The sequence below is a fragment of the Arachis stenosperma genome, chromosome 8, assembly GCF_014773155.1.
Source record: "Arachis stenosperma cultivar V10309 chromosome 8, arast.V10309.gnm1.PFL2, whole genome shotgun sequence".
In the NCBI taxonomy this organism is placed as follows: Eukaryota; Viridiplantae; Streptophyta; class Magnoliopsida; order Fabales; family Fabaceae; genus Arachis; species Arachis stenosperma.
The window spans coordinates 46,817,323-46,830,959 of record NC_080384.1 but is presented as its reverse complement, the minus strand read 5'-3'; the positions used below and the strand labels follow the sequence as shown (position 1 = coordinate 46,830,959).

At 30.7% G+C, this 13,637-nt stretch overlaps 2 protein-coding genes across 3 annotated transcripts; both read right to left on the bottom strand.

The window, feature by feature from the left end:
* Positions 1 to 1,653: 1,653 nt before the first annotated feature.
* Positions 1,654 to 5,136, bottom strand: LOC130944023 (DNA-directed RNA polymerases II and V subunit 8A-like). Its single transcript, XM_057872139.1, has 5 exons — positions 4,920 to 5,136; positions 4,311 to 4,383; positions 3,397 to 3,530; positions 2,446 to 2,543; positions 1,654 to 2,038 (listed from the first exon to the last, which is right to left on the bottom strand). The coding sequence occupies exons 2-5, from the start codon at positions 4,381 to 4,383 to the stop codon at positions 1,921 to 1,923; spliced, it is 423 nt and encodes a 140-aa protein (XP_057728122.1). The 5' UTR covers positions 4,920 to 5,136; the 3' UTR covers positions 1,654 to 1,920.
* Positions 5,137 to 6,549: 1,413 nt separating this feature from the next.
* Positions 6,550 to 11,429, bottom strand: LOC130945219 (protein EMSY-LIKE 3-like). Of its 2 annotated transcripts, none has more exons than XM_057873945.1 (10): positions 11,103 to 11,429; positions 10,014 to 10,225; positions 9,811 to 9,920; positions 9,458 to 9,710; positions 9,081 to 9,281; positions 8,923 to 8,991; positions 7,993 to 8,235; positions 7,833 to 7,901; positions 7,665 to 7,728; positions 6,550 to 7,003 (listed from the first exon to the last, which is right to left on the bottom strand). In XM_057873945.1, the coding sequence occupies exons 1-10, from the start codon at positions 11,128 to 11,130 to the stop codon at positions 6,954 to 6,956; spliced, it is 1,299 nt and encodes a 432-aa protein (XP_057729928.1). In that variant the 5' UTR covers positions 11,131 to 11,429; the 3' UTR covers positions 6,550 to 6,953. The 2 variants fall into 2 exon arrangements, with proteins under 2 accessions (XP_057729928.1, XP_057729929.1); XM_057873946.1 differs by having other exon boundaries at positions 7,674 to 7,728.
* Positions 11,430 to 13,637: the final 2,208 nt, after the last annotated feature.

The following is a 13,637-nucleotide window of genomic DNA, read 5'->3' as shown; positions in this document are numbered from 1 at the left end:
AATAACTCTCAATACAAGCAAATTAAGTATAATCTTCATATATTATTGTTACATTGGTTTTAAATTTTTTGAAAATTTAGTCGTAAAAGGTATATTTGATGCAAATCGAAAACTTATGGAACAAAATTGAAATAAAATAAAATTTAAAAATATTTTTAAAAATTTTGCCAAACTTCAGAAACAAAAAGTATACTTTACCTATTTTCAATAATATATATTTATAAAATAAAAAATACTATTTATTATTATTTAAAAAGTAAAAGTACTTAAAAGTTAAGAATAAGTCTGATATGATGCGTCTAAATGTGTTGGAAAAATTTTTTTTATCTTTTATTAAGACACGTTTTGAACATAAAAAACACGCATATCAAACGAGTGTGATGTCCAAAATGTGTCCATATTTCATTTATACAATAAACTCTTAACATATTAGGCAACTTCTAATATTATTACATAAATATTTTAACGAAATTGCCATTTTATAATTTTTTCTATCATCATATTACTTTTTATTTTTCTTATGTAGTGTTTAGTTTTACCTGTTAATATCTTTTATTCTTTATTTTTATGTAGGTTATTCTATGTCTTTAGTAATAATATTATTTTTTTTAATAAATATAATTAAAATCTTATTCATTCTCCTTTTTTATTTTCACTTCTATTCATATTTACTATATATATCAACATTCGTTTCACACATCTTATTTATCTCCTCTAATATAATCTTATGTCTCTCACTTTTTCTCTTTTATCTGTACAAATATTTTGCACAATTATTTAAAAATTTAGCTCATGACTATAATTTTTTATTGTAATTTGCTAAACAATTTATTTACTATATATTGAGTGATAAACTTCTAAAATACTATAACATATAATATTCTTATAAATGTTTTTAAGTTTTCTTTTTTTATTTTTGATGTAGTTATGTTTATCAATTAGTTATTATTTGTCACTTATATATCACTTTTGTTTTTAACAATTTATATTTTCAATATTATTTAGCTATAATAATTAGAAAATACATAATATCATAATTTATGAAAAAACGGATGTTATTTTTAATTATTGAAACATTATATTTATATTTGCATTTTATTCTTGCACAATAATATATAAGTTTATTAAACATATGTATTAAGCAATGAATTTTTCAAACACTAAAATGTATAATATATTTACAATTATTTAGATTTAAGATTAATTTTTAAGATTCTTTTATTAAATAACATTTTATATATAAAATTAAATCATTATAGGGACAGATTTAAATCTAATTTATAATTTGATTATGAGGTTTTCTTGTGACTTAAATAAACAGAAAAAATAAGAAAAATAAAAGAACTTTTTAAATAGAAAGACAATCCTGTTTAAGATTACTCTTAAACTCTTTCCAAAGAGAAAAACTCCACTTAATGAATTTGTAACCTTATTGCCATCTTTACCATGGCATCTATCACCGTGTTTGCATCAATCATAATCAAACGAAACACGCCAATTCCAATGCATGATATCCTTATTTTGAGTACCGACGGATCAATAAATCCAAAATTATCTTGGTGATTAGTAACAAAATTAAACGCTTTCACACAATCTATCTCACAAATGAGGTTTTGAATTCAAGTATTAGAAATAAAAAATATTAATTATATATAGTAAAAAATATTTTAAGCAAGAAAGTTGTACTCCAGGTCACCAACCCTTCTCGTACTTCCATTAGATATAATAGATTAGATAAAAACCTCAAGAACTTCAAAATAAATTTGCTTTTGAAGCAACTCAAAATCACTTAGAGATAAAACATTCCAAGCACAAAAGTTACAAAACCCAACCTCTAACTATTCCTTTGAAATAAATTCCTACGAGAAAAACCGCAACAAAATTGTATCTTTTCATCCCTGATCAAATTCATCATGAGTTTCAACTTTCAATCTTCCTGATTAGTATAAACAATTTCTGATCAACTGCAAACTTGACGCAATGTGAAGCATGACCTGTTAGCATCATCTGCAGCCCACCAAAAGAAGCATATACCTCCCTGAATTAACTCAAAAGCAAATCAGTTAGATCCAACCAACTAAAAGGAAAAGGCCACTGAGTTCAAAAGATTCCAAAAAGAAACTCAACAACAACAACAAAAGTTTGAAATTTAAAGAAAAACAATTTAACACCAATACCCTAAACCCTAAACCTTAATCCATTTTACATTTCAGACCCTTCCCTTCAGTTCCTTTCCCCCGAAATTGAAACTCACAAGCATACCCTTATATTCTCATATAGTTTATTGAAATATTTAGCAAAACAATAGTATACTAGCATATGTATAAATTACTAGTGCAGAAGCTCAACTTTGACAATAGAACTCAATTTGAGTTAACACTATGCAATATTTACATGGGGACAAGAAGGAACAAGAAGTAAAAATGTAAGTGAAAATTTGCATACACTTCAAGGTCTGCCTCTGAACTTCCATCATTGGTAATGTTATACAGCCTTCCATGCATGATGTACTCAAACTTGTCTTGAATTGGCACTGGACCATCCTTGAGAAAAAATCAATTGAATGGAAAGGCAAAATTAGATACTTTCAAGACAAATGAAAGTCACTCTACCGAGAACCAATTACTTAGTCACTCATTTTTGCAAAAGAATAAAGATGATTTTGATATATGACTATTGTTAACAATACTGGATCAAGCTATATTCCATTTTTCTATCGCTCCATAAATTAATGGACCATAAAATCCTTCAATAACTATGAAGATTAGATCACAGTGGTTCCATGATTAATCTCCCCTTCAACGGAGCAGTTCTGATTTTCTTTCCCCGAATCATGCAGAAGAAATATGGAAGGCAGAAGGCGAATGTCTTTTTCTTTTTAGGCTTTCATCTATACCACCAAAAGAGTTTACGAGATACATCCTTGAATCAATAATCAATATATTGCTAACAAGAAGTTACTAAGACAAATAGAAGAGAACCGGACAAATATCTCGTGGTTCTGATGTTTTCAATTTAACTATTTGAATTACCTTAGTTAGGCATCTAAGGCCATGGTGCTAACCACACAATGAAAAAAAAAAAAAAACAAACTTTCAGAAAGAGTTATTTAATCTAATTTACAAATCCAATAACACCAATACCAAGATAAAGACATGATAGCTAGCACCAACTGAAGAAAGCTCCATAGATTATGTTCAACCGCAAGTCTGTTTTCTTTAGGCTCAACTTAAGACAAAGTTTCATTGTGTGAAAGACTGAGAACTTGATGAATTATTAAGTAAATAACAAAGTTGTGCTTATATTGTCTGTAAAGCAAAAAATAGAGAACCATAAAGTGAGAAGAGATCGAAGCCTACCTTGGTATTTAAAACAAGAGGAGGAGACAAAGCCTACCTTGGTGTTTAAAACAAGAGAAGGAGACAGAGCCATCAAGAATCTTTCATTTTTGTTCATTGGATAGATCTCTGTATTCACATCTAAAAGCATGTGCATGTCACGCTTCTCACTCTGTGCTACAATCCGAGAAACTACAATACAAGACAACAGCAAGAGAAAATGAAACTTCAAAGCTCAGACCAACTAAATTACACAAATGATACTAAAAACTTTAGGGTTAAATTGGCTCCGCCAGAAAAGAGGGGGAAAAAGGGGGGGGGGGGGGGGCACAGAGATACAAGGCAAAAACACATATGACACCATGCTGGCTAGATTATAAGAAATGTGTTATCTATTCATTCATCATCATACACCAATTCAATACACATGCCTCCACCATTAGATCGAGCATGGAGCACATCCCACATAGGTTCCGCATTCCATCTAATGATATAAAAGTAATGTGTGGGTGTTGGCTTAGAGTACAAGGCAAAAATAAGTACAAATAACATATCTCCTAAAATACAATTCAACAAAGATCATAAACACAAACACAACACATGTAAAACGACATTTAAGAATAGAATTATTATGTAATGTGACTTGTATCCATGAGAGGTTTCACCTAACATCTTTTTGGGTAAGTTCAGCCAACAAATTATTTTAAACCTACAATTTTTTTACCAACAATTTTACTCAGCTGATAATCTGATACCAGCACATAAAGTGAAGAACTTAAACCTTCATAAATAAATCCCAAATATCCAAGTCAAAGCAATCAGACCCCAAAATTATGAAAAATCAACTAAGAAAGCCACAATAATGATAGATGATGCTATAATAAACAACCATGGTGTTGTGCACTTGTGCTACAAACAAGTGATTGAATGTAAGTTTATGATATACAAAAAGGAAGGAAAGAAGAGGACTACCTTTGTCATACTTTTTACCGTCAGGGTCTATGTTCTCTACCTTGAAAACATCATCAAATAGAAGCTCGCTCATCTTTGAAAGAAAAAATAACAGGAAGTTATAACACAGTTCAAACTTAGAACTACTGAAGAATAGGTTCCAAAAACTGGATGTCAAGCTAAAGGTTCATTGGTCCAACCGAGTGAATCAACCTAAAGCCGGATTCTAATAAAATAATATATATAATTTAAGGTAAAAGACACCACAATAGATCACAAATAAGGACACAACCTTACTTGGCATTCTAAATTCAATAACCTATTCAGTATTGACTATTGTAGCTAAAATCAGGAGTAAGGAAATGATAAACACTTCGAACTTCAACAAATTAAAATCATATCATATCTATTTTTCAAGCAAGCTGAGCACACCCCAGAATTCAAGTAAGTTAGAATTACCAAGTATAGGATTAGACTATTTTAGAATAGAAGACCTATCAGCAATCAGAAATCTGGTAAAACAACTTGCTAAATGCTTAAATTAACTATCATGTATCATCTATCAGCAATTAAATGCCTGGATCAACTAATTAAAAAAAATCAATTAGAGAAAAAAGAAAAAGAGCTTACCTGCGGTAACAAAGAAGCACGAGCAGAGCAGAACAGCGGCGAAGCAGAGGCGAGCAGTGGTAGACGGCGACGGCGAGGAGTGACGAGGCTGAGACTGACGAGGGTAGGGTTAGTTGTCACTTGTCATCAGGGTTTTTCTAACAAAAAGAGGTTAAAGTGTTAAACTAACAGAAATGCTCTAAAACTCAAACTAAAGAGAAAAAACCCCAAACGGATACCGACGTGCTGAACAAAAATATATTATTTTTGGTTTTGATATTTATTTTTATGAGATTAATTAATTTTTTAATAATATTTTTTTATTTATATGACATATTAATTTATTAATTTATTTATTAAAAATTAATTAAATTTAACAAATTTTTTTTAAAAATTTTATTATTTTTTAAAAATAATTGTTAAAGACATTTAATTTATATTTTTATTTTTTATTATTTTTTTAAATTTATTAGCTAAATTTATTGTGTAAAACTAAAAAATATTAGTGAATTTTAAATTATTTTTATTTATAAAAATTAAATGAATAATATATTAATAATAAACCTATCACATAAGTATATTTTAAAGAGAAATCAATAACAAAAAAACTAACTAATCTCACGAAGTTAAATATCAAAAATCGAAAAAATATTTTTTTTATTTAAAAGTCTCAGTCATTCGAAAAAATTATCAAAAATTAAATTACTCTCCTAACAAATTTTTATTAGGTACAAGTTATTGAGAATTACTATCCTAATACCATCTCAAAAAAGAGAAAGATGAGAAAAAAGGAGGATGAGAAGAAAAAGTAGCAACAACAATAAGGTGAAGAAGAAGAAGAAAATGCAGTAACAACATAGATGATACTTGGTTAAGTATTTACTTGGTTGTAGAACCTTATTCTTTAAATATTAGAAGTATAATTAGAAAGATAAATCAGAACTTCTAATTATCACTCAAAATAATATTTTTTTCGTTATTTTTGTCATATTTTAAAATATTTTAAAATTATTTATCATATTTTATAATATTTTAAGTGTATTTTTACCGTTATAAAAAATAGATTACTTTTGTTGGCATTTTCAAAAATTAAAGTAATTTTAGTAGCTTGTTTATTTTTTTAAAGAATAAACCATTAAAAATATCCTCGAATTATCTAATCAATAACAAAAATACCATTGTTTTATGATAAGCACAAAAAGTAGCTTCAAAATATTAAAAATGCACTAAAAATATCCTAATATAAATATTAACTAAAATGACTAACGTGCTAAACCATACTCTTGTTATTCAATGAATGAACATCCAACTCGACCTCGGACCCATATCGGTCCATACACTGAACTGACTAACGAAAAGTGCCTACGTGTAAAGCTAAATGACGCGTTGTCAACCTAGAACTGGACAGAGACCTATCTTTATATTCATTAATATTAATACAATAATTTAGTTAAGAATAAATTTAACATGCTAAAATGGTTTATATTTTAATAATTAATCCTACTTTTTTTAACCTTACATGAATATTAATACAAATGGAAGGAACTCTGTCACCGTTCATGTTTTATGATGGAAGATACATCCTTTTGTCTTATAACTTTGAAATTGACATTAATTTGATCTTACACAAAATAAAAGATTCATCATAATATGAAAGCTAATAAATGAATGTTATTTTTCACAGTAAGATCCACAGGTCAGGTTTGACGGTTGGAGAGAGCCAGTGAACACTAACTTGACGCATTAAAACAAGAATTTAAGCACTAACACAGACTAATCACTGAAGCAATGGTATAATACAATTTATCACAGCTGGTCCTAATTTAATCTGCCATATCCCAAAAAGAAAAAGAAATAGACAACCCCCATAAATAATTATTACCCAACTACATTAATTGTCACCCTCCATAACCTAACCCACAAGAACCCATGCCTAAAGCTATGAACTGTTAGATGAAAAATAATCTTATATGCATAATACAAAAGAGTACAGCCATTCTGTGGAAGCATTCTTCCCCTGATAATTCTACAAACTGGAAAAAGATCCCTTTTTCATTAGTCTCTATCCATTGATTGAGCATGAGAGAAATGGTGACCACCACCATCTGCATGATTAATAATAACATCAAGGTTGGTTAAAAGTAAGTGATATTAGAACTGATCACTCAGTTTATTATGAAAGGAAAATAATGAATCTAGAAACACAAGCTCATTTACATTTCAAACCCACAAAATCTATGGCCACACCAACATTGCTGAAGCAAGTTTCGCAATGTGAGTCATTTTATTTTCATTACCTATCTTCATTTCAATATTATTTATTGTTAAAATTTTGTAAAGAAAAAAATGAAAAGAAATAAAAGACTACAAAAGAAAACGGGATTTCAATCTTTTCACCTTTTTTTGTAGAATTTTGAAAACAGAAAATAGTCAAAACACTGTAAAATTAAACCGGAAATTAAATATAATTCCACTCCCCTTTACTTATTTCGCCTGTCCAGTCAACGTGTAGAAGCTAACAAGTTAAAATCATTAACAGTTCAGAGAAAACCATACTAGGCAAACATTTCTATTAAAAAAAAAAATCAAATCATGTTGCATGTTCAGAAATTTTATATTGTACCTTCCAATTTATTTATTTAATGATTGTGCACTAAATAGATCTACTCAGAACCAAAATATCTCACGACCATTTAATCTAGAGGATTACTTTTGGATAACAGAATTCACAAAGCACTGCAATTAGCTATGAAAATTGAGAATTACCACTCTCACCATCAGAAAGATCTTCAAGTCTTGCAATGGCATCAATAAGAGCTTGCTCATGATCCTGCATTGAATTAAATACAAATCAGGCATGTATACATACAGAAAAGGAAAAAAGAACGGTAGATATAAGTACATAACAGCAGAGAAATGTTACTGTCGCCTTACATTCAATACTTTCTTTGCTTTGTCAACTTCAGAGGGATCAGGACGATTCACACTGAATACTCTCTCCACCTGTCAAGTTCAACAGAAGCTTAAGCATATATTAGAAAAAGACCAAACAATCTCAATGAATTAACATTCATATAGAACTGTTGTCATTTACCTCCTTGATTAGTGTGTCTGTGTGAAGTATTTGTATATCATCTGGAGCTTTCTTTCCTATGCCATTCTGTGATGACAAAATATCTTTCCTGGATTGCCCCTTTGGAATTCCCCTACCTCTTCCGGCCCCTGGAACACTATCACGTCCGACAGGCCTATTCATCCCATGCCCAGGACCCGCTATACCCCCACGAAGATTGATTCCAGGATCCTCACCCACCCATTGAATATCTTCAGGAGATATCTGCAGTTAACATACTGTATCTGAATTAGCAAAACAACATATAAATAGCAAGACAATCGTTTTCGAAAACATCTAGACATTATCAAGCAATCCCATACATGGGAAGAACAAAGCAAAGCATCTAAGTACGTGCAACCAAAATCAAATTATCACCACAATCAGGAAATGAAAACAAACCAAAATATTGTTAATTACAGAGTAACATGGCAATAGTTCATGCAAGAGATAAGAGCAATATTGGCCACTTTGCTGAATGAGAGGGTGCTTTAAAGAAGAATGACGGGGTAAAAACTAAGAATTTTAGCTTTTTGACAGTGCAGATTTCTTGGATTATCTTTTATTAAAAAACAAATAAATAAAGGGGAAAGAGAATAGAGTTGGACAGTGATTTGGTAAACAAAGGAGAAAGAGAAGAGGAATATTTTTTATATTTTTGGTATTTCATGTCAAAATGGGTAAAATATGGGAGGTGAGTATATATGTCAGCACCTTTTTTGCACAGTGAAGAGAAGGTGAACAAATCAAAATATTGTGCGAAATTATGTTACTGCCTTATTTCCATTTAAGGTTGTTAAAACAATACCCAGGAGTTATTACTAGAGATAAATTAGTACAGAAAAAATGTGTTAATTACAAGATATATGCAAGAATTCAACAACAGGAATTAGAATACAGCATCAGATATACCTCTGAAAGATTAACCCATTCCCATGTCTCATTTGCACTTCCCATGTCATAGACCAGATTATGTAGGCCCTGAAAGGATAAGAGCAAAAGTAAAACCACTGATACATTTCAATGGAAAATGAATCCCAACTCCCGAAGTAAATTGGTGCAGAAAATACATTAGCCGGATTGAAGTCTGCGATAACAGCTTCATAGAAGTTATTGTCATCGGGCCATTTTGTCCGCACTCTCCTACCAATCAATGAATCAAATGATGCTCCCTCAGCTAGGTCACCCACCCTATTATTAGGCACTTGATTCCTTCCACCTCGTCCTGATGGAAATTGCTTCATTGAAGATGCACCAGGTGGCATTTGACCCTGCAAATACAGAAATAAAAACAGAATAATGTTGCTGAAGTATAATCTATCTCTATCGATGTTCTCTCCAATTTCTCATAAACAAATATCCTCTAACTATCAAAAGGCCAAACCAAGCTATGTAAGGTATAAACAAGAAAAGGCATGCTACAAACTAATCTATATTGCCTACTTACAGGTTTTTGCTTCTTTGCCTTTGATCCAGGAACAGATCCTCGTTTGGGTCCCGAAGAAGATGGCTGGTGGGGCGTAGTCAGTGGTTGGGGATGAAATGAAGAAGAAGGCACACCTAAAGACCGTGTTGCTCCAGATGGCGTTATCTTGGCCTTTTTGTGAGGTGCAGAGACTGTTGGGCTGGGATTAGAATCATGAAGTGCTGGACCAGTATTTCCGACGCCTGGCTGATGGCCACCTGCCTGTCTCCATTCTCTAATGGCATCATGCAACATGTTAATTAACATATTCAACCATAAATATCACTTCTAAAGCATAGGTCACAAAAGAACCTCGTATCAAAATTTTATCAGACCTTATCCTTCGAATCACGTCATCCGCATTAACCCGACTTAGAAGTTCTCTGTGTTCCTCATTTGACAATCTCAGTTCTTTTCTCAGTTCTGTAATCAAACTTTCTTTCTCCTGAACAAAATACATGACATGTAGCAATCACTTAAACCTGACCAAACAAATTTAAGGATATTAGGTTTGTGGGAACAAAATTATAAAATATACCCAAGTAATGGCATCAGCTTGAGCTTTAAAGGCTCGTAGAACTGAACTGTATGCTTCCTGCTCAAGTTGGTGAATTTGTGCTTCCATATCAACATCACCATACATCCTGGGGTATGGAATTGAACCCACAGCAGATCTACCATTCCCAGCAAGACGACCTCCACCCCTGGGAATCCTATTTTGGTGTGCTGGTGGAAGATCATCATCGGTTCCTGCAGTCATAACAATCAAATTAATGAATATAACAAGTGAGACTGGATCAGTAATCCACAAAGCAAATATCAACCATATTTTTCAATGTTATACAAATATTTTAAAAAACTCTATCCCATACATAAGGCAAGCATTATAACAAATAGTTCAACACAAACAGAGTTGCATTACTAACTAAAACATGAGGACAGAAGAAAACCAACAGGCAGAACAATTGAGTTAGATTTTGCAAGACATTAAAATGCAAGCATTAGATGATACGGTTTATCTTGCTAAAATACAAAGTTTTTAATGTTCTACAGAACCACCTAATTCATATCTGAGTATCTTAACTGCATAAGCATAGTTCAAGTTTCAGTTTAATATGCCGAATATTCTCAGATTTTACATGAAAATTCTAGGATAAAGCTTAGTTCCAAGTCAAAATCTTGCTCAAGACCAAGAACAGCACGAAGCAAGCATTATCCCGCTGGCAAAAGCTGTTTACACGGTTAACTTCTCCGTGAAAAAAAACTAAATCACAAGAAACAAGAAAGAGTACAGAAATAAATAAACCCTACTAAGCTCAACCCCAATTCTCCTAAGCAAGTAAAGATAAATCAGTAACTAAAAAACTAACTCATGGAATTAGTGGCCTCCTTACGCTCCAACTTCTCGTCTTACACAGCTTCAGAAATTCATAGTTTCACACAAGTAACACTTCTAATTGCCCTAAAAACCCTAGAGACGGCACACAAAAAAAGATTGAAAATTGAAAGCGAAACCCTAACCTTAATCCCCCAAAAGGCACACACAGTTGAAACTTGGGAGAAAATAAGAACTAAAAAGTAAATAAATAAAGGAAGGAACTTTGAATAGAAGGAAGATGAAGCTCACCACTACTATCGAAGGGTTCGTAGTCCATAGCCAGTTTGCGATGAAAGTTGAGCTACGCAGATCCCACACAAAAGAGAAACGCTCTTCGAAACGACGCCGCGTTAAGAGCTGGAATCAAGTGAGGGCGGTGCAGGAACAAGAATTGTGGTCGCTATCAAAGAAGAAGATCAAGAAGAAGAAGGATGAAGAAGGATGAGACGGGGTTTCGGAAGGATTGAGAGAGAAAGATATCGCGGCGGGTCAGATCGGACTCGGACTCGGGCTCGGGCTCGGACACTTGAGTTTTGGGTGCCACCGCGTGGGGCTGCTGAAAATTGATCGGCCCTTTATTTTATTAGTTGAAGTCTATTTTTGTTAAAATGTATATCATATATATAAGGGTGCACATGGGTCGGGTGAAGTCGGGTTTGATGGACTTAGATCCGATTTAAAATATATATCGGATCTATTTATTAGACTCGAACTGACTTTAGACCCGATAAAACTAATACACTTTCGGGCCACAATTATACCGGGTGAAAATCGGGCCGTTAACATTACATTACGTTGATACTTTCTTGTAAGATAGCATGTAAAAATATCCAAATTTCCAAGATTTCAACCATTATTTAACATAGTAAAATTCACTTAGAAAAATATAACAAGAACCAACCCTTCTTTAAAATTAAAGCATAACCACAATCAATACTAAAGCAAAACTACAATCAATACTAATATTGTCTAATAATATTAAATATTTAAATCAATACAAATAACACAATATTATGTATTAGTCTAAAGTCTTATTCATTCTAAACATAAAATATTAACTTATAGTCTTATAATGACTAATAACACAAAATATTAAGGTTTACTATACTTAAATTCTACGTAAGAATAGTCATGATCCATCACTAATAACACAAAATATTAATTGTGTATGATGAACGGCCACCGGGCCAACTTCGGATGACCCGAACTATGACCCGGACTCGACCCGAAATAATGACCAGGACTATTTTTGATACCCTTACCCAGCCTTAAACCCAATAAAATCACACCAAATTAGCTCCTAAAATATTCGGGACCGGACCGAATCTGTGCACCATATATATATATATATGGGTGTGTTCTTCATGTAATTTGAGTACATTTATTTTAATTTCAAATTCAATCTAATTTTTAATCTAATATCATCACATCCAAATTATTATAGTTTGAATTGAATCAATGAATTCAAAGTTTCAAACTTTAATAAATAAAATTTTAAGACTTTATTTATTCAAAAAAAAGGTTTTAGAATGATAAAATAAATAAATAAATAAATAAATCTTATTTTATATTTATAAAATATTTACAAAATAATATATGAATGAAATAAAAATATATAATAAATTAATATATTATAGATAAAATTTAAATTTAATAATAAAATAATACTATTATATAACATTTGCGATTTAAATTTGATGAATTCGTGTTACAAAATAAATATAAAATACAATTTAATTTATACAATTTGCTAAAAAAAAAATTCAATCTAATTTAAATCGATACGATTTCAATCAAATTTTTATTTGAATTGAATTAAATAACTAATTTTATTTAGGTTAATTTAAATTTAAATATTTTAATATATAAATAAATAAAAGATTTTAGTGTATACAACTTTTTCACGTAATAGATATTAAAGAATTTTAGTCTATAAACTTCTATTTTTAAAATCTCTTCCTCGCATGTTTTCATAAAAGAAAACATTTTGTAATTTTTAAAGATTAGATTCAAATTATTTTACTTATAATATAATTTCCTACTAGTATATGTCTGCATGTATCCACAGAAATGTAAATATCAATAACAATTCGCTAAAGGAATGTTTTATTAATTACATAAAACTATTAGTATTATAATAAAAAAAATAGGGAAAAGGATAAATAAATTTTTGATTTTTTTCAGATATTTTTGTTTTCAAAGATTAGAAAATATATTTATGTTTCTGATTCTTTGAAGATGTGGACAAATTTATCCTTATATTCTACTCGACGAAAAAATCTGACATAACTCCATGATGCTAACCTAGGTTATTACAAAAACACACGTGTCATGTAATTTTTTAAAATAGGATAGTCTTTCCACGTCAAAACGACGCCGTTTTTAAGCTCTTCTTCTCAGCTCTGTCAACTGTGAACAATTTCTATTAACTCCTCTTCTTTTCTTTCATCAATACTCAAACTTTTCTCTTCTTTGAGCTGAAGAATTCAGATAATGAAAGGATCAGAGATTTCCTATGACAACAGATCATGGGTTAAAGATATTTATTAGAATCATTTTCAGTTCTTCTATTTCGCAAAATTTATGCCTAGCACTTATAATCAGCACCTTGTAAGTATCTTCTTCCTCACTCTTGTAAATCAACTAAAATTACATACCTTTTTAAGTGTGGATAAGGAAATGAGTGTTTTTTAATAAAATGGAAAGAGTACATAAAGAGTACACAAAAATAATAAAATTATGAAAGAATAATGAAAAAAAAAAAGATAAAAATTTTTATTGATT

Coding starts and splice junctions, on each gene's coding strand:
- LOC130944023 (XM_057872139.1), bottom strand. CDS start 4,383: ATGAGCGAGCTTCTATTTGATGATGTTTTCAAGGTAGAGAACATAGAC. Junction 3,531..4,310: donor CGGTAAAAAGTATGACAAAG/GTAGTCCTCTTC, acceptor CTTGTATTGTAG/TTTCTCGGATTGTAGCACAG. Junction 2,544..3,396: donor CTCTTGTTTTAAACACCAAG/GTAGGCTTTGTC, acceptor TTTTTTCTCAAG/GATGGTCCAGTGCCAATTCA.
- LOC130945219 (XM_057873945.1), bottom strand. CDS start 11,130: ATGGACTACGAACCCTTCGATAGTAGTG. Junction 10,226..11,102: donor CGAACCCTTCGATAGTAGTG/GTGAGCTTCATC, acceptor TTATGACTGCAG/GAACCGATGATGATCTTCCA. Junction 9,921..10,013: donor AAGCTGATGCCATTACTTGG/GTATATTTTATA, acceptor TATTTTGTTCAG/GAGAAAGAAAGTTTGATTAC.